General features: G+C 45.1%; 1 protein-coding gene across 1 annotated transcript in view; it reads left to right on the forward strand.

Annotated features, from left to right (window-relative positions):
- The window catches only part of MAP1B (microtubule associated protein 1B), a 96504-nt gene that overhangs the window by 64822 nt on the left and 4853 nt on the right, over positions 1–26829 (forward strand). Inside the window, exons 3-5 of the mRNA XM_047068085.1 lie at positions 6643–6725; positions 9318–9458; positions 20200–26710. Of these exons, the coding sequence (XP_046924041.1) occupies positions 6643–6725; positions 9318–9458; positions 20200–26710 (6735 nt within the window). The remainder of the gene's footprint in view (positions 1–6642; positions 6726–9317; positions 9459–20199; positions 26711–26829) is intronic.

Here is a 26829-nt window from a genome sequence, read left to right on the forward strand (position 1 = left end):
CAGGGGAAAGGTGGGAGAGAACTGGGCTCCAACTGTGCAGCAGAAACAAAGAGGGAGTGAGTCTCAGGGTGCGTGTGGGAGGCCAGCGTGCCTGCCGAGGGGCGAGGGAGTCAGCAGGCACTGGCTGACCAGTGGCTGACCCAGGCTGTGTGTTCAAGGAGACTCTTGGCGTCACAACTTGAAGACCTTTCTTTTGGACAGAGGTGGATCGCGAAGGGGGGTGAGGCTGAGAGCTATGTGAGCTGACAAAGGTGAATGATGAATGAGTTGCTTTTGATGTGTGAAGGCCCCTGGGAAATCGGACTCCTTCCAACATCAGGAGTTTTACTTCCCTGGGAGGGAAGCTGTGTGGGCTCCTGGCTATGCCTGGCTTTCTGTGTCCTGTGCTGACATTGTTGATCTTTGGGGACCGTGTCATCAGGAGGTACCAAGCCTCCTAGCACCTCTGTTTTTTCTAAAGGCGTCGCGGTGGCAGGAACCAGGAGCTGAGCTATCTAGCCTCCCTCGTGGTCACGTTCTCCCTCATGTCTCAGGGGATTTCTTCCTTATTTCAGGGAACGGGGTGGCTGTTAGGTCGGGCTCCTCAGCCTTCCTGCATCCAGTTCTGAGCCCTCACGCTGGGGCCCCTGGGAAAGACATGGCTGCCTGTAGCCTCACAGAAGCACCGTGACTGTGTAACCCATGTCCACCCCCTTTTTTCTCTTTCTCTTTTTCTTTCTTAGACATGATGAGGTGGGATAGAGGGAACACAGGGAGAACGAACAAAGGCTGCTGAGAATGGGCCTCTGCTGCTTGGAGGCTTCCTGGCTTGCCTCCCTCTGAGAAGGGAGCCCAGGAGCCAAGTTCCCACCAGGGCTGGGGGTTAGCTGCAAAGGATAGAGAAGGAAAGATGATTCACAAGACCTTTGCTGATGCAGGCATCTCCCCTCTCTCCATACCAGCTCTCTCTCTCTCTTCAGACTTCCCCCGCTCTTAGCATAGTTGCTTTGCATTATCCTGTGGATTCCTGCAGAAAGGAGGCCTGGATGTTATTCCAAATAAAAAGCTGTTATTAAAAGCTGCTGGCAGACCCATCGGGAAATAATTTTTAGTTCCTGCACTGAGTACCATTCATTTCTTGATTTCACCCGTTTAGCTAAACTTTACCCTGGGGAATGTTTTTTGCTCGTGGGGGTTGGAGGTGAGAGGTTTTCTCTTGGAAAATCCACTTCGGTGAGGAGGTAGACTCGGAGAAGTCATTGCTTTTATTTTCTCTTTCCTTCCTTCCTCCCTGCCTCCCTCCTTTCTTTTTTTCTTTTCTCCCTCCAATGAAAACAGACTTTAACATCAAGACATCCTGTGCCTGTGGCCTTTTCTTGATCTCCCAGCCCTTGCTTTTGGCTAAATAATCCCAGTCCTTTACCCCAGGCTTTCCCTTTCTAACTCTAGAATCTTCTTTAATCCTTTTTAAGATTCTGCTTCTTCAAATTGGAAGTTTTTCTAGTGCTGAATCACAATATCAAATTCCATTTCCAAAAAGAATTCCCTCTGGTTTTCACCTGGGGATGAGGCAGGAGGAGTGAGGGGGTGGAGAGGGGGGAATGAGGGGCAGAGGTGGGTGGGTGCGAGGGCTCTTTGTCTTCCTGGAGGCCTTGGCCCTGACTCTCTCTCCTGGTCACCAGTGCATTTGCACCAGTTAGTCATGACCCTTCTCATTTTCTTCCTTCCATACTGAATAGATATTGAGGCTTTCTTTATTTTCTGTGACTTGCATTTCTAGATGATGCTTGCAAAGTGTTCATTTTTCAGGAAAAGGAAGTGGTAGAAATAAAGTTCTGCATGGTGATCATTAATGGAGATGAAAATTAAACGTTCAGGCTCAAGACATACAGAGCGATTGCCCTCTTATGGGCGATCTGAAAGGTTTCATCATCGCTGGTTGTTATTTTCATCAGGGGCTCCCTCCTCCTCTTAGTGCTTCTCTGACTTTGGATCTGGCATTCTCTCCCTTGCGCAGGGCTCTTTCATTAAGCAGCTGCCTGTCTGCGCTGAGACTGTTGGGGGTCTTGCTCTGGTCCCAGCTGGGACGGTGTCACTGCTAGGCCAGTGTGTTCTAGGACTTATGTGTGGGATATGTCTGGGAGAGAAGGCTCAGCTGGGTGTGAGAGAGAAGGTTCCAAGTCTTATAGGGATTGGTGGGTAGTGGGTGCTAGTGAATTCTGTCATGGTCAACCTGTTCAGAAACCAGGAAGGAGCCTGTATGTGTGTGTTTAGATGGATATTAAACTCTGTGGAGAAGAGACTATAAGCATCCTACAAGTTATATACTTAGAGAATAACATTTTGCTTTCAGAGATTTCAGAGTCTCCTGGATATAGTAAACCGTAAACCACTAAAACAGCCCAACCTTAAAAATGCATAGATTGAAATAATCTGTCAGACTTGGAATGACTGAATAAAGTCCCAGCAATAACTGAAAATTACAGGCTTATGTGAGTCTCAAAGATAGCCTTTGGGAGTGTACGGACAGAGGTCTCATTGTCTGCAAGGACCCTGCTGCTTCAGGGGTCCCCCGGGCCATCCTCTTTTGGTTTTACAGACTTCTTTTTTGTCATACAACAGTCCCTGCCCCATTCACCCCAGGATCGAGCCCTCACAATTACAGTGAGTTTTGTGGGGAATCCCTCAAAAGGCTTTTTTCTTATCAAAGCAATAAGCAACACAGTCATTCCATCTCAAGCCCCTGCTTTTGCTTCCCTCAGATCGATGCTGAGGAGAGTTGACTATTCACGGGGGCTGCCTAATGGTTTGGCTGTGAGCAGTTTCTGGGGAAGGCAGACTATAATGGTAGAGAGAGAGAGAGGCCGCAACCAGGTTGTCTTTCTTTCCTGGGAACTTCTTTTCTGAGGCAATTGAATGAGACCTTTGCAGGCGAGGGTGGTGGCCTCTCCTTCAGAATGCCTGGCCTGTTTCCCAGTGTGAAACATTCCCCAAATATGCAACTTTGCAAGCATCCCGGCCGCCTGCCGCCCGGGAGAGCTGGCGTTCCACTGGGGGGGGGGGGGTGGGGGGGGTGTGCCGGGGCGGGGGCATGGGGCTCCAGCCCCTTCGGCAGCCCCTGCGCTCGCCAGATGCCAGCAAGGCCCAGCCCCTGGTTACATCGTCCAGGGAAAGAATCTGTCCAGCAGTCTGGCTGTGACAAGACCTTGAAGCTTCTCTCCCTCTCTCTCTCTCTCTCTCTAAATCCCCTCCTTCATTCAAATCCAATCCTATAAAAAGGCTTTTGTTGAAGGAGCAGCCATGGCATCTTGGTGCACGTCTGTGTCACTGCCTTCAGTCTTTCCAAAGATGGACAGAAAGTACATCGTTAGTTGAATTCCTGAGCAAACAGGTCTGAAAATTGACTTGGAGGGAGTAGAGGTAACCGGCGCTGTCACATGGCATTTGTTGGGGCTGCAAGTGAGGAAGCCAAGGAGGAAGAGAGCTGCTCGTGGTTGGTAAGAAGCCCTCTGCCAGGGAACGCCTGGGAAGCAGGGTCCTTGCTGTGTGTCTGGGGAAGGACCTGCTTGAGTGGGCGAAGCTCGGACCGCCCTGGGCTATGGTTGCTTAGATGTGCGTTTGGAAGCTGCGGTTAGCAGAATTGGGCACTGCATAGATCGCTTTGGAAAGAAAGGGGCTCTGATTCCTTTACCATCTCTTGGGGAGGAAGCCGCTTGTGTGTACCTCGCTCAGGCCTCCCTTTGTGGGTTCCTACAGGATAGAGCCAGGACTGCAGTTCTACCGTGGCATTGTGCTCCCTGCGCACGGCTTTGTGTGTCGGAAATAGTCACGTCAAAAGTATGATCAAGGAAATGACCATTCATTTCTCCTTGGTCTTCGGCTTTTGCTTGATTTTGTCTCAGCTCTGTGCTTTTGAACCTCCCCCACAGTCTTTGTTTCAAGGAGGCCACTGATGAAAGGACCTAGAAAGGGGGTGGTTTTCTGGGTTTTGCTGATTGTCATTCTATCATTTGCTTATTCAATTTGATGTTCTTTTGCTTTAGCGTTAAGTGCATATGGCTGTCCAAAGCAAAAACAACCAAGCCAAAAAAACAATGCCCAACAAATTATAGATTTTGGCATTCATAATAAGCATTCTTTCCCATGGCTTAAATTTATTTTTCTCGAAGCTCAGTCCTTCGTCTGCTCGAACTGTGTGCCATTGTTCTGTTTTGGGGTTTCTTCATTTTCAGGCATTTGGAGTAGGATACCACACACTTTTTTTCACCCTCTTTTTTTAATGTGTCGGTACTCTGCCACCTTTGACTTTTTTTTCGCTTTTTGCCAATAATCTGTGAATGCTTTCTGGCTTCTTGCTTCTTGAAGCACATCCGTGCTATTACTCCCTTGGCTTTTCCCCTAACTCTCCCCTGGTGCTTACTGTTCTGCCGCGCCTGTTTTTCCAAATCCTGCTTCCAGTTGCCAACCCCACAGAGCGGGGCAGCTGGGGGCTGTACAGCCAGGTGCACCAGGTGTAGGTCCTCACTCGAACACTCCCTAGTTGCGTGACCTGGGACTAGTTAGTGCTCCTTTGCAGACTTCTTTGTCCTCAGCAGTAAAAGGGGACAATCACAGTACCTCTGTCAAAGAGCCCTCCAGGCGATTAAATGAGTTAGTACTGGTGAGGTGCTTAGACCTTAGACTGACATCATTATTGTTTAGCTTGGGCTTCTTCTATTTCTAATGAAGGGTTTATTGAGAGATATTAGCTCTTGGGAAAGAAGACAATGGAGGAGAATGGGTTTGATGATGTGATGGCGGTATTTCAGTATGTTTGTTTCTATAGGACTTCTGGTCCTTCATGATATAAAGGAAGAAAATCCCTGTGGACCCTAGACTGGTTTCTTGAGGTACAATTCACATGTCATACAGTTCATCCATTTAAAGTGTACTGTGCATTTGGAAACTGTTCAACAGTTTTGGGTGTACTATTAATTTTAAGTTTTGGTAAAATACATAATTTTGGCAAAACACAAAATTTGCCAGTTTAACCATTTTTAAATGTACAATTCAGTGGCACTAGTTACATTTATAATGTTGTGCGACATCACCTGTATCTCCAAAGCTTTTTTGTCACCCCAAAGAGAAACTCTGTGCCTATTAAGTAGTAACTCCCCATTCCTTCTCTCCCAGCTTCTGATAACCTCTGATCTGCTCTCTGACCCTATGAATTAACCTATTCTAGATATTTCATGTAAGTGGAATCATATAGTATTTGTCCTTTTGTTCTGACTTACTTCACTCCGCATACTTATTCCAAGGTTCTTCCATGTTGTTGCACACATTGGAACTCCATTCCTTTTTATGCCTGAGTAATATTCCATTGCCTAGATATACCATTTTTTGTTTATCCAGTCATCCATAGGTGGATATTTGGGTTGTCTCCACCTTTTGGTTCTTGTAATAATGCTGCAGTGAACATTGGCATACAAGTATCTGTTCAAGTCCCTGCTTTCAATCTACCTCGGAGTGAAATTGCTAGATCGTATAGTAATTCTATTTTAGCTTTTTCAAGAACTGCCCAGCTATTTTTCTGGAAAGCAGTTGCTTTTTGATCATTCTCTATTCTTGTATTCCTCTCCTTTGGTGTTTATTTCCCCCAGATTTCACTCCATTCTGTCTTGTCACCCAAGTTTCCTTATACTTCCAAGCAGCAGACATATTCTTGTCTACCCTCCAACGACATGTCTCCCCTCCATATGTCTGAGGGAACACCACTCTTTTCTCTTCCTCATCAACTGATAGAGCATATATAGCCCACTGTGGCCACACATCTACCTGGTCACTTGTTGTCTAATTGTCCAGGAAAGGGGAGAGTATACATAGAAGGTCATCTACAGGCCTCAGTCTACTTCGACTGGAGATGGTTTCCAACACCCAGATGCCCCTAAAACCTTTAAGGTGTGGGAAATCAGTGATGTGGAACCAGAAGCCCTCTAAGATTTCAGTCCTCCTTAGGCTCCTTCACCCCTGCAACACCTTGCTTTGTTTTTCTCCATCAACTTTGCTTGTCTTTACAGGCAGTTTGACCACTCTGTCCGGCCGGAGAGTTGTTCTCCACTCTTCATTTGCTCACAGTTTCCCCACTTTTCTATGAGCAAGTGAATTAATTAACGAATACTCCAACAGCCTGTAAGCCTGCCTCAGACAGCCATTCTGGTTGTTGGGTAATTGTTAGCTGGGGTTTCTGGATGTCATTCATCTCACAATCGGGCTCCTAATTAATCTCCGCACCATTCTCACCAGAAGAAAGGCTGATGCGGAGAAACATCCCCAATTACCATGAGAAAGGAAATGTCAAGAGCCCCGTTGAGTTTTCCTGGCATCCACCCCTCGTCTCAGATGAAAACCGCCATTAACGCGCTGAGGCAGCTTGGCGGGCAACCCTGAAAACTCGAGGGTTGTGCGAGCATGAGGAGCCCCAGACACCCGTACCCAACTCTGGGAGGAACCTGCAGGGTCCGTGCCCTTGTGTAGGAACACCAATTGTGTTTCCCAAGATTGCGTGGAGAGTCTCAGGGCTGCGTGCCCAGCAGAGTCTCTGCTGTCCCTGCAGCCAGCAGGGCAGTTTTAATCTGGAAAAGCTAAAGGTCTCCCCTTTTGTCTGTGTTTTTGTGTCTCTAGGACAAAAGATCCTTCATCACCGAAGTGACGTTTTAGAAACAGTGGTCCTGATCAACCCTTCAGATGAAGCAGTCAGCACTGAGGTAAGCATCTGGCTCTGCGGGGTCTGGGGCAGGGCCTCACGCGGTGGACAGAGACCACCATATTGGAAGGGCAGGGGCGGGTGGGGCAGAAGAAGGACGCAGGAGAGGAGAAGTTCTTTACCCCCAGTCAGCGGCTGGTTCTGTATCTGATTACCATGCCAGACTGCCCTTCCCGATGAGGGCAAGGTGGAAGATGCTAGCCAGAACTAGAATACTTTGTATAGGCAGGGAGTTATGAAATCTTGGGTATTTATGGAGGGTGTGCTGCCGGGATAGTGTCTGGCTGGGATGTAGCAGAGGGAAATAGACTACAAGCCCTCAAACCAGGACATTCAGCACACAAATTTGAAGAAAAATGGTATCTTGAGGCAAACCCCCTTCGAGCCATTCTGCTCCCCCTCTAATCACCACTGAAAGGAGGATACATGGCTATCAGGAGTATAGCCTTTGGTGCCAGACTCCCTGGGTTCTGCCACTTTTTAGCTGGTGGCCTTGGGGAAGATTATTTATTGTCTTTTTGTCTCAGTTTCCATCTTTGTGAAATGGAGGTCACAACAGCACTTATCGTGTTGTGATTAGAAGTATCAAACGCTTAAAACAGAGTGTGTAACCACTGAAATATAAATGTTGGTTGTTCTTATTAATATTATTATTACTATCATTCGAAATCGTTGCCAAAAAGAATAGCTGGGTATTTCAGAGACTACTGGAAGATAAGAACTTGGCTGAAGCCAAGAATCCCTGGCCCCCTCCAGGCCAGAGGAATTGATATATCTCCATTTCCCACTTCTTTTATTACAGTTTAGTACTTTTGAGATTGGGTTGCTTCTTGGATGTTAAAGTTGCCATAGTCCCTGGGGGGCCTTCATTATCCACAGCATCTCTTCTGCTCATGCTTTGAGCCTATTTTTAAAATTTGAGAAATAATCCACATACCACAAAATCCATCTTTTAAAGTGTGCAATTCATTGGTTTTTAGTATATTCACAAAGTTGTGTGCTTGTCATCGCTGTCTATTCCAAAACATGTCTGTCGCCCCTCAACAGTCCCAAACCCATTAGCCAACAATCCCTATTCTTCCCACTTGCCAGCAAGCACCAATTTACTTTTTGCCTCGGTGGATTTGCCTTTTCTGAGTATTTTGGATAATGGAATCATACCATATTCTGTATGGCTTATTTCACTCAGCATAATGTCTTCAAGAGTCACCATATTGTAGCATGTATCAGTTTTTCATTTCTTTTTTATGGCTAAATACTATCCTACTGCATGGATGTACCACATTTTGTTTATCCATTCATCAGTTGATGGACGTTGGGTTGCTTCTACTTTTTGGCTCTCATTATGTAGACTATTTCTTTCTTTTTTTTTTTTTTAAGATTATTTATTTATTTGACAGAGAGAGAGAGAATAAGCAGGGAGGAGCAGAGAGAGAGGGAGAGAGAGAATCCCAAGCAGGCTCCACACTGTCAGCACAGAGCCCGATGTGGGGCTCGAACTCACAAACTGAGATCATCACCTGAGTCGAGATCTAGAGTTGGATGCTTAACCAACTGAGCCACCCAGGTGCTCCTATGTAGACTGTTTTCATCCCACTTCCACTGGCTCCAGATCAGCAGGACCTGTTTGACGGTCCATCAAGGCACAAGGTTGAGGCACATAGCAGGGTAGTAGTCTCTCTGTGACTAACAGAATCAGGAAGTAAAGACAACTTGAAATGGAAAAGGAAAAATGAGGACTTTCTTTAAGGAATTCAGGCTTGCTTGTAGAGCACATGGGGCTGGAACAGTTACTTCAGCCCATGTGTGTTTCCTTAATCAGAGCTTAGGGTTCTTGGGGGCCATGGGTCATATCCTGTTTACTTTTGTATCCCTCCCTTGGTGTCTAGCATGCTGCCTGGCAATTTGTGCTGAACTGAGCTGTGATCAGAACGAATACCTTGGTGCTTGGAGCAGCATGTCTGCTGAAGGACAGGCTGGCTTCCTGCCACTTAAAGAACAGAGTGCAAACCACTTACGATTCTCTTTAAAAGATTCCCATTTGCTGCAGCCTTTTGTTTATGTTCAATGTCAGGCACCTTGCTGATCCCACTGGAGCTGGCATTTGGAGATGAGCTTTTGGTGTATGGCTTGGAAGGAAAGGGGTCCTGTAAGGGAGGGCCTGACTTGGGACCCTCATTGGGAACCTGTGCTTCCTGAAGCAGCAGTCAGGGGATCTGGACTATACTTGGTGACTCAACCTGTGAGATATCCCCAAGTCTCACAGGCTGTGTGCTGCTAGCAGACACAGCTGTGGAGGAAATGATTGCCAACTGTATAGACTGCTTTGAGAAAGGCAAGGAAACTAGGGGGAGAAAGTCAACTACCACGGCTGGCTTGGCCATCGCAAACATGGAAAATGGCATTCCTGGGCAAGCTGATGACCATAGTCGTTGGCTCTGTCCAGTTCCCTAGGGAAAATGAATGAGTTTCATTGGTAATAGATTTCAAGCCCTACCTGGGCCAGCCCTGTCCTGAAAGTGGGATGCTGTCCTGAAAGTGGGATGGTGGCGTTGGATATGGCTCACGTCTTGCTCCCTGTGCTTTGTTTCAGGTGCGCTTAATGATCACTGATGCTGCTCGACACAAGCTGCTCGTGCTGACAGGACAGTGCTTTGAAAATACCGGAGAGCTCATTCTCCAGTCCGGCTCTTTCTCCTTCCAGAATTTCATAGAGATTTTCACCGATCAAGAGGTGGGCTCCTGTCTAGAAATATCTAAGCTTTACAGTTGTTTGGTTACAGTTGTAGCCTTAGGCTCCACTTTGAAAGCACTGGGTGGAGCTGGGAGAAGGGGAGGGAATGTCTCACCTTTCAAATAAGTAAAACTGCATGATATGACATATGACAGTTCTGTGACTCATCACCAAAAGAATTTAGAGCACCCATCTATAATGGATTGGTACCATTCTTAATGTGCTGGAGATACCAGTGGAGGGGGTTTAGATGGCAAAAATGATGGAGAAAACTGGAATGACAGAGCCAAAAAGAAAACCCAGGTTTCATCTTCTCTGAGAGACTACTCCAAAGATCTCTTGGACTTTTGGTAGGATTTAACTGCCCTGATCTCTTTTCAAATTTGTATTTACTTTTCCTGGTCTAATTATTTCTGATTGGTCTTACTCTTCATGCCTGGTCCCAATGTTTGAACAGCCCAACAAAGGCAGGGCTCAAGAAAGGAAGGCAAGTAGGAAAATGGGGCATATCCATGCCCCAAGAAAAAGATGGTTAAGGTCGCTGGACTAAACCTGGGCATTAATATTTCAAATAAATAAATCTTATTCGGTGATGATACAGGTGAGGTGTTAAATACTATAGGACATTAGTGGTATCTGGTAAAATCAGATTGAAGAGTTTAATTTGGTTATTTCTGCTGGAGAATTTATTTTGGCTGGGAAAATTCTCTTTCCAAAAAAACTGCCTCTTTCACTTTGTTTCTTTGTTTATAGTAGTTAGACACTTCAGGGCCACCAGCTTAGCAGGTTGGGACCTGGCCATAGTGGATGACAGGTTTCAACATGGAGGGGTTGAGGGATGTGTGCACGGAAGGAGTCTCTGTGTCCATTTGAAACCATCTTCCTGAGAACTTCCTGAGATGCTGGCCCCTCTATCTCCCGCGTGTTGCAAAGGGCCATCTGTCTTTCTGCATTTAAGCTTCTTTAACCCTGGGGTTCACAGAGAGGTCCCTGTGTACCTGTCATCGCCGGCAAGAGCGGTAAATAAACCTCCCGGCTTTGTTTGGCTTGCCCGGAGGCTTTGTGAAAGCTCTGGCCAGGTGACATAACAGTGTTTCACTCTCCCCCCACTGGGGGAATAAAAAACTGTGAAAAGGAACATTTCACTTAACATTTAAAGCCCTGGCTTTCAGAAGGTGTGATGTCAGCTGGGTTCTGAGGCAGACAGCCCTGGCTCCCCACAGCAAGAAGGGGCCCCAGGGTACACTCATGGCCCCTTTACCTTACCATCTTTACCACTTGAAAATGAAGGCTTTTGCCCCATCTTTCTCCAGAGCTTGTTATCTGTCCACCTCTAAGGCTACTAGAGTTTAGCCTGCATGATTGGAAATCGCTGGACTAGACCAATGGTCACCATGATTGCCTACTATGGCCTTGGAAAAAGGGTTTGAGTTCAGAATGAGTCAGTAACAAAGCGACCGTGAAGGTCACTGGTGTTTAGTTTTGTTACATTTATCCAGTCCTTGATAGATACTAGTCACTCCACAGAAACCAGAAACACCATTTAGGAAAAACAAAAAAAAACTGCAGTTTTTTAAGAATAAGAATAGCTAAAAATAAATGGACTGAAAAATATAATTATCAGTACATTTTGAGCTTCAGGTTTTGGGATTCTTAGTCATTGGAAGTCAACTACAAAACCAGAACTTACAGATAGAACAGTCATCTGGCTGACCCATTCCTCCCTGAAATCCGAGGATGTGAAATCACATCTCCTGGGACATTTTTCAGTCTGTCTCTTAGTGAGTTTTTCCTTATTTGTCTCACTGTATCTTCAAGGAAGGAATGTGCTCCCTTTTCCACCTGGTGATGTCTCTGACACCCTTCACCAACACTGCCAGTTTTTTTTTTTTTCTTTCAGAATAATTATTTTCAGATCTGCACACTGTTCTTCATAAAAGAAGATAGTAAAAGTTTCTTACATTCTCTGGTCACTCTCAACCAAACCTGGTGGCAGGATGAGATGGATATGGGAGAAATTCAGGAGTTGTCTTGGTCATGTTTCAGTGCCTTGGCATTATGAGACAATTGGATACATGAGTTGAGGGCTCAAGGAACTCAGAGCTGAGCTGGAGATATGTGTAAGCCATCAGCATATTATAAACCAGATGAAGTGATCTAGAGACAGAAGCATATTAGAAGAGAAAGGGGCTCTAGTCTAGCATTTAGAGGTCATGGCCAAGGAGAAGGAGCCAGCCATTTCAGTTGGCTTGTTCATTTGGTTTTAGTCTAATTTCTGTAAAATGCCATGACTCATACTGGACACTGTACTACAAGGGTCACTAACCGGATTAGGATTGTGTGTCAGTGATTTCTGTAGTTTTCAATGTAATCATCTTTTAAGTCTGAAAGTAACTTTTGACTGTCAACATCCTAATCAAATGTCAGTGGGGAGGGAATGCAGGCTTTAAGGAGTGCTGTCATTTACATAAATTGGGGGCTCCCCTTAAGAAAAAGAAAACAAGATTATCAATACACAGTTAAGTACGGGGCTTTGGGAGGGGACCATGCCAGTAAAAAGCCTTGAAGTTTAAGCTTCTTTAGCTTTATGATCAATCCATTTTACTGTCAGCTAAAATCCCTGAGTCTTTTTCATGAGCGTTGTTGTTAAGTCGCATTTTCCAATCCTGTACTTCATGCAGCTGGTTTATTGGACCCTGCATTTATCCCTTTAGAATGCCATCCTGTTAGAGTTGACTTAGCCATCATCATCCCAATGTCAAGGGCTTTTGTAAATGTTTTAGTTCTGCCATCCCACATTTTACTATGCCTCCCATTTGCAGGCCACCTACAGATTTGATAAGCATGTCTTCACCATTTTTATCCATGTCAGTGCTCACCAGGACATAGATGAGCCCTAGGGCAGCCCATCATAGACCTCTGTCCAGGTTGACACTAAGCAGCAGGATTTATGACTGACTTCAAATCCATCTAATTCTGCTATCACACTGTTCAGAGATCTTATTAAACGTCTTGCTAAAACCCAGAGATACATTGTCCACTGTATTTCCTCATTAGCCAAGCAAGTAACTTAATCACAAAAGGAAATGTAGTTAGAGTAGGTCTCGTGGTTTAGAAATTCAAGTCTTACTTCATTATCTGCAATAAAGCCATTTATTTCCTATATCTTCCTTCCTCTTCCAGTATGCCTGCATTTAATTAGAAAAATTAGTTAACAAAAAAGACTGTCTTTGCCCCAGTATTTCTTCCAGTCATGTCTCTCATCTCTATTTGTGGGAACAAGGGAAGGGTAGTGTGCTTGAGAAGCATTAGCAGGCTCACGTCACTTCCAAAGCAGCCACTCCCGGAGGATAGTACATATTGAATTGGCCAAGTTCAGTGCAGTTTAACAAACATCTATGGAGCTGATGGTGTATGAGGGAAACACAGATCATGATACAGAGTTACGAGGATGTGTTTCCTTCTGTTCGGGAGCTTTTACTATAATGGGCTACACTACCTACTATGATGATAATTTCCAAACTCTTTTAGAGGAAGACTGTTTCAGAGTCCCAAGATTTACTCACAAGTTTCCTTGCCGCCGCTAACACTGTTGGCTCCTTGCGGTTCTCCTCTATGAGTTGCATAAGCATTGAGTGAGTAGACACTCTTAAGACTTAGTCTTTGTCCTGAGGCTCTCACTCCAGCATGCCTGTTGGTATGCAGGTCTGGAAGCTGGCTTGGGAATGGGAGGAGGCAGGGGCTATTTCTGCTGTGTAGCTCCAGGACTGTGGCAGTTTTTCCTCCTAATCCATCTGTCTCCTTCACGACGGCCTCTCTGTAGCCCTGGCCTCTGCATCCCTAGCTCTTCATGCCTGGTATGCTGCTGCTTCTCCAGAAGGACCAGATTTTCCCTTTCTGAAACGAAACCTGTCCAGTGCTGACTTTTTTTCCTGCTTTCCCTTGTATTCCATACTTTTCACCAGGCTCTCTACGGTTTTTCAATACCCTTGACTTCCTCAAAATTCTGTGCAAACTTGCTTTCTTTTGGGGTCACATCTTCTTTGTTTCATAGGAACTTCCCAGCCGGAAGTGAAAAGATGGAAAGTAGGGAGGTATTCCTCAAGTCTTTTTACCTTCTCCTTGAACTTTGTGATTAAAAACCCTCTAAGCTCGTACCCTTAGCTACCATACCCCTCAGAGGGAAATTTCAAAAACTGAAATGAACTAAACTTAATTTTAAAATCTCACTATTAAAGACTCAGCAGTTTGAGTTTTCCTAGATTTCTCACGTAAAATGTATTATAAAGCATGAAGAGTTTGTATGTACTTTACGTGAAAATGAGGATTGAGAGAACCCTATTTTGGCTCTAGTAATGGTGATGAGGGTCTAAGCTAATTATTGGATGACAAACCCTATTTGGTGCTCATGTTTGCTTTGGTCAGCAGATAATTTGAGTGAAAGCTCCCCCAGATGTGCTTTTTTTTTTCTTTTTTTTTCAGTTTTCTTGCCTTCCAAAATAGTTGATATTTGAAATTGTTAAGTCAGAGGTAAACAGCAAAGTCAAAGGCTTCTTCTTCTTCTTCTTCTTTTTTTTTTAATAATTTATTGTCAAGTTAGCTAACATACGGTGTAGTCTTGGCTTCAAGAGTAAATTCCCATGTACTTACATACAACACCCAGTTTTCATACCAACAAGTGCCCTCCTCAATGACCATCACCCATTTTCCCTGCACCTCTACCCCCACCCCCATCAACCCTCAGTTTATTTTCTGTATTTAAGAGTCTCTTTTTTTTTTTTAAAGGATATTTATTTATTTTTGAGAGAGAATGAGAGAGAGAGAGAGAGAGAGAGAGAGAGAAGGGGAGGGGCAGAGAGAGTGGGGGGAGATTGGATCCAAAGTAGGCAGGCTCTTTGCTCACCGCACAGAGCCCAACATGGGGCTTGAACCCACAAACCGTGAGATCATGACCGGAATCGAAATCAAGAGTTAGACGCCTAACCGACTGAGCCACCCAGGTGCCCCTTTATTTAAGAGTCTCTTATAGTTTGCCTCCCTCTCTGTAACTTATTTTTCCTTCCCTATGGTCTTCTGTTAAGTTTCTCAAATTCCATGCATGAGTGAAAACACGATATCTATCTTTCTCTGATTGACTTATTTCACTTAGCATAATACACTGTAGTTCCATCCATGTTGTTGCAAATGGCAAGATTTCATTCTTTTTGATTACTGAATAATATTTCATTGTATATATATATATATATATATATATATATATATATATATACCACATCTTCTTTAGCCATTCATCAGCTGGTAGACATTTGGGCTCTTCCCATAATTTGGCTATTGTTGACAGTGCTACTATAAACAGTGGAGTACATATACCCATATAAATCAGCACTTTTGTATCCTTTGGTACTACTAAATACCTGGTAGTGCAATTGCTGGGTCATAGAATAGTTCTACTTTTAATTTTTTGAGGAACCTCCATGCTGTTTTCCAGAGTGGCTGTACCAGCTTGCATTCCCACCAACAATGCAAAAGAGATCCTCTTTCTCCGCATCCTCGCCAACATCTGTTGTTGCCTGAGTTGTTAATGTTAGCCATTCTGACAGGTGTGTGGTGGTATCTCATTGTGGTTTTGATTTGTATTTCCCTGATGATGAAACATGTTGAGCATCTTTTCATGTGTCTGTGAGCGATCTGGATGTCTTCTTTGGAAAAGTGTCTATTCATGTCTTTTGCCCATCTCTTCACTGGATTATTTGTTTTAGGGGTGTTGAGTTTTAGATTATTTGTTTTAGGGGTGTTTTAGGGTTTTTTTTTTTTTAATTTTTAATGTTTATTTTTGAGAGAGAGACAGAATGCAAGTGGGGGAGGGGCAGAGAGAGGGAGACACAGAATCCAAACAGCCCCTAGGCTCTGAGCTGTCAGCACAGAGCCTGACACGTGGCTTGAACCCACAAACTGTGAGATCACAACCAGAGCTCAAGTCGGACTCTCAACCGACTGTGCCACCCCAGTGCCCTGATAAATTCTTTATAGATTTTGGATACTAACCCTTTATCTGATATTTCATTTGCAAATATTTTCTCCCATTCCCATTGTGATCTGAAAATATGTGTGGTATGATCTCAATCCTTTTATATTTTTTGAGGGCTGTTTTGTGACCCAGTATGTGATCTATTTTGGAGAATGTTCCAAGTGCACTTGAGAAGAGTGTGTATTCTGCTGCTTTTGGATGAAAAGTTCTGAATATATCTGTTAGGTCCATCTGGTCCATTGTGTCATTCAGAGCCATTGTTTCCTTACTGATTTTCTGCCTAGATGATCTGTCCATTGCTGTAAGTGGAGCATTAAAGTCTCCTACAATCACAGTATTGTTATCTATACACTTATTTATGTTTGTGATTAACTGATTTATATATTTGAGTGCCTCCACATTGGGGGCATAAACATTTATAATTATTAGATCTTCTTAATGGATAGAGCCCTTATTTATGAAATAATGCCCTTGTTCATCTCTTGTTACAGTCCTTGTTTTAAAATCTAGTTTGTCTGATAGAAATATGGCTACTCCAGCTTCCTTTTGACATCCAGTAGCATGATAGATCATTCTCCATACCCTCACTTTCAATCTGCAGGTGTCCTCAGGTCTAAAATGAGTTTCTTATAGGCAGCATATAGATGGATCCTGTTTTGTTTTGTTTTGTCTTTATCCATTCTAATACCCTATGTTTTTTGATTGGGGCATTTAGTCCATTTACATTTAGAGTGATTATTGAAAGATGTGGATCTAGTGTCATTGTGTTACCTGTAGGTTTTGTGCTTGTGGTGAGGTCTCTGGTCCTTTGTAGTCTTTGTTGCTTTCTACTCACAGAGTCCCCCTTTAGGATCTCCTGCAGGGTTGGTTTAGTGGTCATGAACTCCTTTAATTTTTGTCTGGGAAAGCCTTTATCTCTCCTATTCTGAATGACAGCCTTGCTGGATAAAGGATTCTTAGTTGCCTATTTTTCCTATTCAGCATGTTGAATATTTCCTGCCATGCCTTTCTGGCCTGCCAAGTTTCAGTGGACAGGTCTGCTACTACCCTTATGTGTCTACCCTTGAGTTAAGGCCCGTTTGTCCCTAGTTGCTTTCAGAATTCTCTCTTTATCTTTGTATTTTGCCAGCTTCACTATGATTTGTCTTGGTGTTAGCCTGTTCTTGCTGATTTTCAATAGAGTTCTCTATGCCTCCTGGACTTGGATGTCCTTTTCCTTTCCTGGATTAGGGAAGTTCTCAGCTATAATTTGTTCACCTAAACCTTCTGCCCCTTTCTCTCTCTTCTTCTGGAACTCCTATGATAAGGATATTATTTTGTTTCATTGAATCACTTAGGTCTCTAATTCTCCCCTTGTGGTCTAGTAATTTCCTTTCCCTCTTTTCTCTGCCTCATCATTTTACATAATTTTATCTTCTGTATCACCTATTCTCTCATCTGCTTCTTCCATCCTTGCTGTAACTGCATCTAGTTTATTTTGCATCTCATTTATAGCATTTCTTAATTCATTGTGATTATTCCTTAGGTCCTTGATCTCTGCAGCAAGAGATTCTCTGCTGCCTTCTATGCTTTAGTCTTATGACTATTATTCTAAATTCATGTTTAGATATGTTGTTTATATCTGTTTTGAGCAATTCTCTGGCTATCACTTCTTCCTGGAATTTCTTTTGAGGAGAATTCTTCTGTTTCATCATTTTGGCTAGTTTTCTGTCCTTTGTGTGTTTTAATAGCTTGTTATGTGTCCTGCACCTGTGAGTACTACTACATTAAAATGGGGTCATACACTGTCCAGGGCCTGGCACTTCAGGAAGTGTTTTTTGAAAACGTTATGTGCTCTCTGTTGTTGTGACTCGGGTTGCTTTATCTCCCTACTCGTAGTGGTGGATTGTTTGGACCTTCCATCAGGTGTGCTTTGATTTGTGCCTAGAAAAAGTAAAAAAGGGGGGAGGGTTGGGGAAGCCTACCCCATACAAAGAGAGGAATGAAAGGAGCGGAAAAAGAAAAAAATAAAAATAAAAAAAAAAGACCAGGCACAGAATCAAAGAAACTCTAAGGCTTAATCCAGAAAGAGAGAGAGAAAGAGAGAAAAATAAAGAAGGAGACACATGAAAGGTATCAACAGAACAGAGTAAAAATGCCTGATTAAACAACCAGAACAGAAAAAGAAAGAAAAACAAAAGACCTATTTATATATAGGAGGAATTTACTAAAAGTCAAATCAGAAATTATGAGCCTGATTCCAAAGTGGGGGGCGGGGAGAGGAAGAGGAGGGTATAAAGAAAGGAAAGAAAAAGTGAAGAAAGAAAACAAACCCATCAGCCTAACATACAACACTGCAGGACAGTTGTCTGTTGGTGTCTTGGAACCTGTGGCTATGCTGGTCTGGAGGAGGGGCCCGCGGGCTTGCTCAGTGTCAATCCCACTCCGGTAGATATGCAGTTACCAGGCACGGAGGGGCGGGGTTTGGTGTAGGCGGGTCTGCCAACACTGGGGACCGCTGTCCCCGTTCCCTGAAGCCCACCGAGTTGGTGACAGGGAGGGAAATGGCAACACCCCAGTCTCTCCTTCCCGGACTGGTGTCTCAAACCACGCTGTTCAGGCAACCTTCCCAGAGCAGCACAGGTGGCTGGCTTGCCCCTGCTGCATAATCTCCCAGTCTCCTGCGCCTCCAAGGTGCTCAGCTGGGATTCTAACCCCGATGTCTTAAAGGATCCTGCACCACACGGACCTGGTTCTTGGGGTAGCGCCACTCTGCCCAGCTGACAAAGGGCCTCTTGGCTGGTACCTGAAGGGTCTTTTATCGTTGGGGGCGGGGAGCAATACACCTACTTCCCACCATACTCAAGGGAGGAGACTGTTCTCTCCCAGGGCACCCTTGAGATCACTACTGAGCCCTGGGGCCTGCTCCTCTTCCCCCACCCAGGTGCGTGCATTCCGCAGCAGCTCCCGTGCAGAGAAAGTCGCGCACCCCTGAAAACTCCGATCTTTAGCTCCTAAGGCTGTTTTTAAAGTAGAAACTGGCACACTCCATATTTCTCGTTCTCCAGTGCGTGTTCTGAAGAGGTTTTTCTCCTGTCCAAACAAATACCACACTTCCACAGCCTCTCTCTCTTCCTTTTGTCTCTCCACAGAAGGGGTTCCCCAACTCCGTGCCTAGGCTTCTAATTTTCTCTCTCCCACTTCACAAACACGCACCTCTGTCCCACCAAGCTGTCTCTTTCCTCCTGTGGAGATTTTTCTGTCACTCCGCAACCTCTATTCCTGGCTGTTCCAAGTGTTCTGGCCTCAATACAGCTGTGTTTGAGAACAAGGGAAATTCCGGTCTCCCTACTTGTCTGCCATCTTAACTCCTCTCCCAAAGGCTTCTTATTTTGCTATCTTGTGACCCTTCACATAAAATGTAGGACAGATACACTAACAAAACAAAAATGGCCATTTTACTGTAATCTAATGTAGGAAAATTCAGAGTCTATACATGATCCCTCTACAAGTACACATACGAGTAGCCACACTAGGAGGTTGTGTGAGACAGAGGACACCACTCTAAGACCGGAAGGCAAGAGTTCAGACCTGCTGGCTTGGGGATGCCGGGGCCAAGTACAGTCTTTGCGTTACCCTTTCATAGTTTAACATCAAAGACACAGAGCTCTTTTCACTTGAAACTCTGGGCTGATTTATGAGCTTTGCTGTAAGTGATAGAAGAGTGCAGTTTATAACATGATTCTTCCTCACTATTTACTAAGCCAAGACCATGAAACATATGGCTGTCATATGGAGTGAGAAAGAGAATAGCATTTTTATTAAACTGACATTCTCTGTTTTTATTCCAATTTACTCTTCTATATTCCCATCCTATGGTAGTAAACAATGCATTGTGATCTTAGCCACTCATATCCAGTTTGCCCTGAGAAGAGCAGGAGTTGTGAGGGAGTAGAATGTCTCACCTTTGAATTTAAACATGAGCAGACGGATATAATTATCCAATTGCTTTAATCATCATGATTTCAATCAAAGTATTTGTATTTGCAGAGAATCTACTGGGTGGACCACTCATGTTTTAAAGATGCTAGAATCAGTAATTTTTTGTTGTCATGTGCAGTCTAGAACTATCTGTCTCCAATGGGAGGAAAATCACATCAAACTTTTGTCTTTCGTATCTACCAAATTCTAAAAGTAGTCAACAAGTGCACTAGATCTAAATTCCTTTAGTGTGTCAGTAAGGCCTCTTTGCCGAGCCCAATGGAATAAAAGAAAACACTTTATATAAGTGGTGAAATGATTCACATAGGCTTCCCTGTGATTGTTTAAAGGGCATTTTTGCATGGCAGGTACCTGGGAATGAGATCCAAAGTATTTCATAACTGCTGTAGCACAGGCACGATTATTCAGATGGTCACTGGTCCTAGAACTGGAGCAGAGGTCTGGAGTTCCCCTCCTGGGCAAGAACAGATGCCATAGGGGTCCCAGAGGAGGTGCTGGTGGTGAGGAGGGGTGGTTGAGGCAGAAGGGAGTGGTAGGAGGGGTCAGTACAGAGGCTATTCACCTACCAGAATGGAAATATTTCTGCATTTACCCAACTAGCATCTCTGAAATCAGCCCTGTGCACACCCAATGATCCTGTAATACTTAGTAATGGATGGAGGTGATGGATCAGTGATGACAGTCACTTAAAACTTTTCTTTCTTCCTTTATTATTATTTTTTTAAATCCCAGATTGGGGAATTACTGAGTACCACCCATCCTGCCAACAAAGCCAGCTTAACCCTGTTCTGTCCTGAAGAAGGGGACTGGAAGAACTCCAATCTTGACAGACACAATCTCCAAGACTTCATCAATATTAAACTCAACTCAGCTTCTATATTGCCAGAAATGGAAGGACTTTCCGAGTTTACTGAGTATCTCTCAGAATCAGTGGAAGTCCCATCTCCCTTTGATATCCTAGAACCTCCCACATCGGGTGGATTTCTAAAGCTCTCCAAGCCTTGTTGTTACATTTTTCCAGGAGGGAGGGGCGATTCTGCATTGTTTGCCGTGAATGGATTCAATATGCTCATCAATGGAGGATCGGAAAGGAAATCCTGCTTTTGGAAGCTCATCCGACACTTGGACAGAGTGGACTCCATCCTACTCACCCACATTGGGGATGACAATTTGCCTGGAATAAACAGCATGCTACAGCGGAAAATTGCAGAGCTCGAGGAAGAACAGTCCCAGGGCTCCACCACAAATAGTGACTGGATGAAAAACCTCATCTCCCCTGACTTGGGAGTTGTATTTCTCAATGTACCTGAAAATCTGAAAAACCCAGAGCCAAACATCAAGATGAAGAGAAGCATAGAAGAAGCTTGCTTCACTCTCCAGTACCTAAATAAATTGTCCATGAAACCAGAACCTCTCTTCAGAAGTGTAGGCAATACCATCGATCCTGTCATTCTTTTCCAAAAAATGGGAGTTGGTAAACTTGAGATGTATGTGCTCAACCCAGTTAAGAACAGCAAGGAAATGCTGTATTTTATGCAGCAGTGGACTGGCACCAACAAAGACAAGGCTGAACTAATCCTGCCTAATGGTCAAGAAATAGATATCCCAGTTTCCTACTTAACTTCAGTCTCCTCTTTGATCGTGTGGCATCCGGCAAACCCCGCAGAGAAAATCATTCGAGTCCTGTTTCCCGGCAATAGCACCCAATACAATATCCTGGAAGGACTGGAAAAGCTCAAACATTTAGACTTTCTGAAACAGCCACTGGCCACCCAGAAGGACCTAACTGGCCAGGTGGCCGCCCCAGCTGTGAAACAAGTAAAACTGAAACAGAGAGCCGATAGCCGAGAAAGTCTGAAGCCAGCCGCAAAACCACTTCCTAGCAAATCTGTGCGAAAGGAGTCTAAAGAAGAAACCCCTGATGTCACAAAAGCTAATCATGTGGAAAAGCCGCCCAAAGTTGAAAGCAAAGAAAAGGTAACAGTGAAAAAAGACAAGCCAGTAAAAACAGAGACCAAACCTGTAGTGACTGAAAAGGAGGTGCCGAGCAAAGAAGAGCTGCCTCCGGTGAAAGCTGAGGTGGCCGAAAAGCAAGGCACAGATGTCAAACCCAAAGTCTCTAAGGAGAAGACAGTAAAAAAGGAAACCAAGGCAAAATCTGAGGAAAAGAAAGAGGAGAAAGAAAAGCCAAAGAAAGAAGTGGCTAAAAAGGAGGACAAAACACCCATTAAGAAGGAAGAAAAACCAAAAAAGGAAGAGGTGAAAAAGGAAGTGAAAAAAGAAATCAAAAAAGAAGAGAAGAAAGAACCCAAGAAAGAGGTTAAGAAGGAAACCCCACTGAAGGAAGCCAAGAAGGAGGTGAAGAAGGAAGAAAAGAAGGAAATTAAAAAGGAAGAAAAGGAACCCAAAAAAGAAATTAAGAAACTTCCTAAAGACGCAAAGAAACCATCTACTCCTCTATCTGAAGCAAAAAAACCAGCTGCATTAAAACCAAAAGTGCCCAAGAAGGAAGAGCCTGTCAAAAAAGATTCTGTTGCTGCTGGGAAGCCAAAGGAGAAGGGGAAGATTAAAGTCGTTAAGAAGGAAGGCAAGACACCAGAGGCCGCAGCTGCAGCCATTGGCTCTGTGGCGGCTGTGGCGGCTGTGGCGGCAGCAGCTGGAATGGCAAGTGCTGGCCCTGCCAAAGAACTCGAGGCCGAGAGGTCCCTTATGTCATCCCCTGAGGATCTGACTAAGGACTTTGAAGAGTTAAAGGCTGAAGAGGTCGATGTAGCAAAAGACATCAAGCCTCAGCTGGAGCTGATCGAAGATGAGGAGAAACTGAAGGAAACTGAACCAGTCGAAGCCTACGTCCTCCAGAAAGAGACGGAAGTCATCAAAGGCCCTGCCGAATCTCCCGATGAGGGGATCACCACCACTGAAGGGGAGGGTGAATGTGAACAAACCCCTGAGGAACTGGAGCCGGTGGAGAAACAGGGGGTAGACGACATTGAAAAATTTGAAGATGAAGGAACAGGTTTTGAAGAATCCTCAGAGACTGGAGACTATGAAGAGAAGGCAGAAACTGAGGAGGCTGAGGAGCCAGAAGAGGACGTTGAAGAAACCGTGTGCGTGAGCACCTCCAAGCACAGCCTCATGGAGGAGGAGGAAAGCGCAAAGGCTGAGGCAGATGTGCACATCAAGGAGAAGAGGGAGTCTCTGGCCAGTGGAGATGACCGAGCAGAAGAAGACATGGATGAGGTGGTGGAGAAGGGAGAAGCTGAACAATCTGAGGAGGAGGGTGATGAGGAGGACAGAGCTGAGGATGCCAGAGAGGAAGAATATGAGCCCGAAAAAGCCGAAGCTGAAGATTACGTCATGGCCGTGGTTGACAAGGCTGCAGAGGCTAGCGGTGTCGAGGATCAGTATGGATTCCTCACCACATCAATCAAGCAACCAGGAGCCCAGTCTCCTGCCCGAGAACCTGCATCTTCAATTCACGATGAGACTTTACCTGGAGGCTCAGAAAGTGAGGCCACCGCATCTGATGAGGAGAATCGAGAAGACCAGCCTGAAGAATTCACTGCCACCTCTGGCTACACTCAGTCTACCATTGAGATATCCAGTGAGCCCACCCCAATGGATGAGATGTCTACTCCTCGTGACGTGATGAGTGATGAGATCAACAATGAAGAGACAGAGTCCCCATCTCAAGAATTTGTAAACATCACCAAATACGAGTCTTCACTGTATTCTCAGGAATACTGCAAACCTGCTGTTACATCACTCAATGGATTATCTGAAGGATCAAAAACAGATGCCACAGATGGGAAGGACTACAACGCTTCAGCCTCCACCATCTCACCACCGTCATCCATGGAGGAAGACAAATTTAGCAGATCTGTTCTACGTGACGCTTACTACACTGAAGAGAAAGACATGAAAGCCAGTGCCACGTTGGTGATCAAAGACACCATCTCAGCAGTTTCAGATGAAAAACTTAGCCCACCCAAGAGCCCATCCCTGAGTCCATCTCCTCCATCACCCATAGAAAAGACCCCCCTGGGTGAACGCAGTGTGAACTTTTCTCTGACGCCCAATGAGATTCAAGTCTCAGCGGAGGCAGAAGCAGTCCCAGTGTCTCCTGAGGTGACCCAAGAAGTAGTTGAAGAACATTGTGCTAGTCCTGAGGATAAGACCCTGGAAGTGGTGTCTCCATCTCAGTCTGTAACTGGCAGTGCTGGCCACACACCTTACTACCAGTCGCCCACTGAAGAGAAATCTAGTCACCTCCCCACAGAAGTAACTGAAAAACCACCAGCAGTTCCAGTGAGTTTTGAATTCAGTGATGCCAAAGATGAGAATGAAAGGGCTTCCATAAGCCCCATGGATGAACCTGTGCCTGACTCAGAATCTCCTATTGAAAAAGTTTTGTCTCCTTTACGGAGCCCTCCCCTAATTGGATCTGAATCTGCATATGAAAGTTTTCTAAGTGCTGATGACAAGACTTCTGGTAGAGGTACTGAAAGCCCCTTTGAAGGAAAGGATGGAAAACAAGGCTTTCCAGATGAAATAAGTCCCATCTCTGACATGACTTCTACTGGTCTTTCACAAGACAAACCAGAAGAGAAAAGCACAGACTTTATACCAATAAAGGAAGACTTTGGTCAAGAAAAGAAACCTGACGATGTTGAAGCCATGAGTTCTCAATCTGGATTGGCTTTAGATGAAAGAAAATTAGGAGGAGATGTTTCTCCTACACAAATAGATGTCAGTCAGTTTGGGTCTTTTAAAGAAGACACTAAGATGTCCATTTCAGAAGGCACTGTCTCAGACAAGTCAGCTACTCCTGTTGATGAGGGTGTAGCAGAAGACACATACTCTCACATGGAGGGCGTGGCCTCAGTATCCACAGCTTCTGTGGCTACGAGCTCATTTCCAGAGCCAACAACAGATGATGTGTCTCCTTCTCTGCATGCTGAGGTTGGCTCTCCACATTCTACAGAAGTCGATGACTCCCTTTCTGTGTCTGTTGTGCAAACGCCTACCACTTTCCAGGAAACAGAAATGTCTCCATCTAAAGAAGAATGTCCAAGACCAATGTCAATTTCTCCACCAGATTTCTCCCCTAAAACAGCCAAATCCAGGACACCAGTCCAAGACCACAGATCTGAACAGTCCTCAATGTCTATTGAATTTGGCCAAGAATCCCCTGAGCACTCGCTCGCTATGGACTTTAGTCGACAGTCTCCAGATCACCCTACAGTGGGTGCAAGTATGCTTCACATCACTGAAAATGGGCCAACTGAAGTGGATTACAGTCCTGACATGCAGGACTCTAGTTTATCACATAAGATACCACCAATGGAGGAGCCATCCTACACCCAAGACAATGATCTTTCTGAGCTCATCTCAGTGTCTCAGGTTGAGGCCTCCCCATCCACCTCTTCAGCACATACCCCCTCTCAGATAGCTTCTCCTCTCCAAGAAGACACTCTATCTGACGTCGTTCCTCCCAGAGATATATCCTTATATGCCTCTCTCACCTCAGAAAAAGTGCAAAGTCTAGAAGGAGAGAAGCTGTCACCAAAATCTGATATCTCTCCACTCACCCCAAGAGAGTCCTCTCCTTTATATTCACCTAGCTTTTCAGATTCTACCTCTGCCGTCAAAGAGACCATAGCAGCTTGCCCCACTTCCTCTCCTCCACCGACGGATGCAGCATCCGCAGAGCCCTATGGCTTCCGTGCCTCGATGTTATTTGATACGGTGCAACACCAGCTGGCCTTGAACAGAGATTTGACCACATCTGGCATGGAGAAGGACATTGGAGGGAAGACACCTGGTGACTTCAGCTATGCCTATCAAAAGCCTGAGAAAACAACCAGGTCCCCAGATGAAGAGGGTTATGAGTATGAGTCTTATGAGAAAACCACCCGGACCCCAGATGTGAGTGGCTATTACTATGAGAAGACAGACAGTACCACAAAATCCCCATGTGACAGCAGCTACTCATATGAGACCATTGAGAAAACCGCCAAGACCCCGGAAGATGGTGGTTATGCCTATGAAGTCACTGAGGAGACCACACGGACCCCTGAAGAGGGTGAATACAGCTACGAGGCAAGTGAGAAGACCATGAGGACCCCTGAAGTGAGTGGTTACAGCTATGAAAAGACCGAGAGGTCTTCTAGAAGGCTCCTGGATGATATCAGCAATGGCTATGATGACTCCGAAGATGGCGGCCACACGCTTGGGGATTCCAGCTACTCTTACGAGACCACTGAGAAAATCACCAGTTTCCCTGAGTCTGAAAGTTATTCCTACGAGACATCGACGGCAACTACACGAGCCCCTGATACTTCCACCTATGATTATGAAGCCGTAGAGAAAATCACTAGAACCCCACAAGCATCTACGTATTCCTACGAGACTTCAGAGCAGTGCTACACCGTAGAAAAGAAGTCTCCCTCAGAGGCACGCCAGGATGTTGATTTATGCCTTGTGTCCTCCTGTGAATACAAGCATCCCAAGACAGAACTCTCACCCTCCTTCATTAATCCCAATCCTCTCGAGTGGTTTGCCAGTGAAGAGCCAACTGAAGAGGCTGAGAAGCCTCTCACCCAATCAGGGGGAGCCCCACCACCTCCAGGAGGAAAGCCACAGGGGCGACAGTGTGATGAAACCCCTCCCACCTCAGTCAGCGAGTCAGCTCCATCCCAGACCGATTCTGATGTCCCCCCGGAGACTGAAGAGTGCCCTTCCATCACAGCTGATGCAAATATTGACTCTGAAGATGAATCAGAAACTATCCCCACAGACAAAACTGTCACATACAAACACATGGACCCACCTCCGGCTCCCATGCAGGACCGCAGCCCTTCTCCACGCCACCCTGACGTGTCCATGATGGACCCGGAGGCCTTGGCCATTGAGCAGAACCTGGGCAAAGCTCTGAAGAAAGACCTGAAAGAGAAGACCAAAACCAAAAAACCAGGCACAAAGACCAAGTCATCTTCACCTGTCAAAAAGGGTGATGGGAAGTCTAAGCCTTCTGCAGCTTCACCAAAACCAGGGGGCTTGAAAGAATCCTCAGATAAAGTATCCAGAGTGGCTTCTCCTAAGAAGAAGGAATCTGTGGAAAAAGCAACAAAAACCACTGCCACTCCGGAGGTCAAAGCTGCACGCGGGGAAGAGAAAGACAAGGACACCAAGAATGCCGCCAACGCCTCCACATCCAAATCGGTAAAGACTGCAACTGCAGGTAGGTGGAAGGGTGCCAGTGTCCTGATACGGTCCACAGCTGTTCCGCCTTGACTGGAGTCTTTGAGTTGCCATGTAACTTGGTACTGGGAAGGGGAGAGGGTACATCTATCCCTTCCC

This window comes from Lynx rufus, unplaced genomic scaffold, assembly GCF_022079265.1.
Source record: "Lynx rufus isolate CCGP_SWC_20201006 ecotype Redwood Valley unplaced genomic scaffold, mLynRuf1.p SCAF_1, whole genome shotgun sequence".
Lineage (NCBI taxonomy): Eukaryota > Metazoa > Chordata > Mammalia > Carnivora > Felidae > Lynx > Lynx rufus.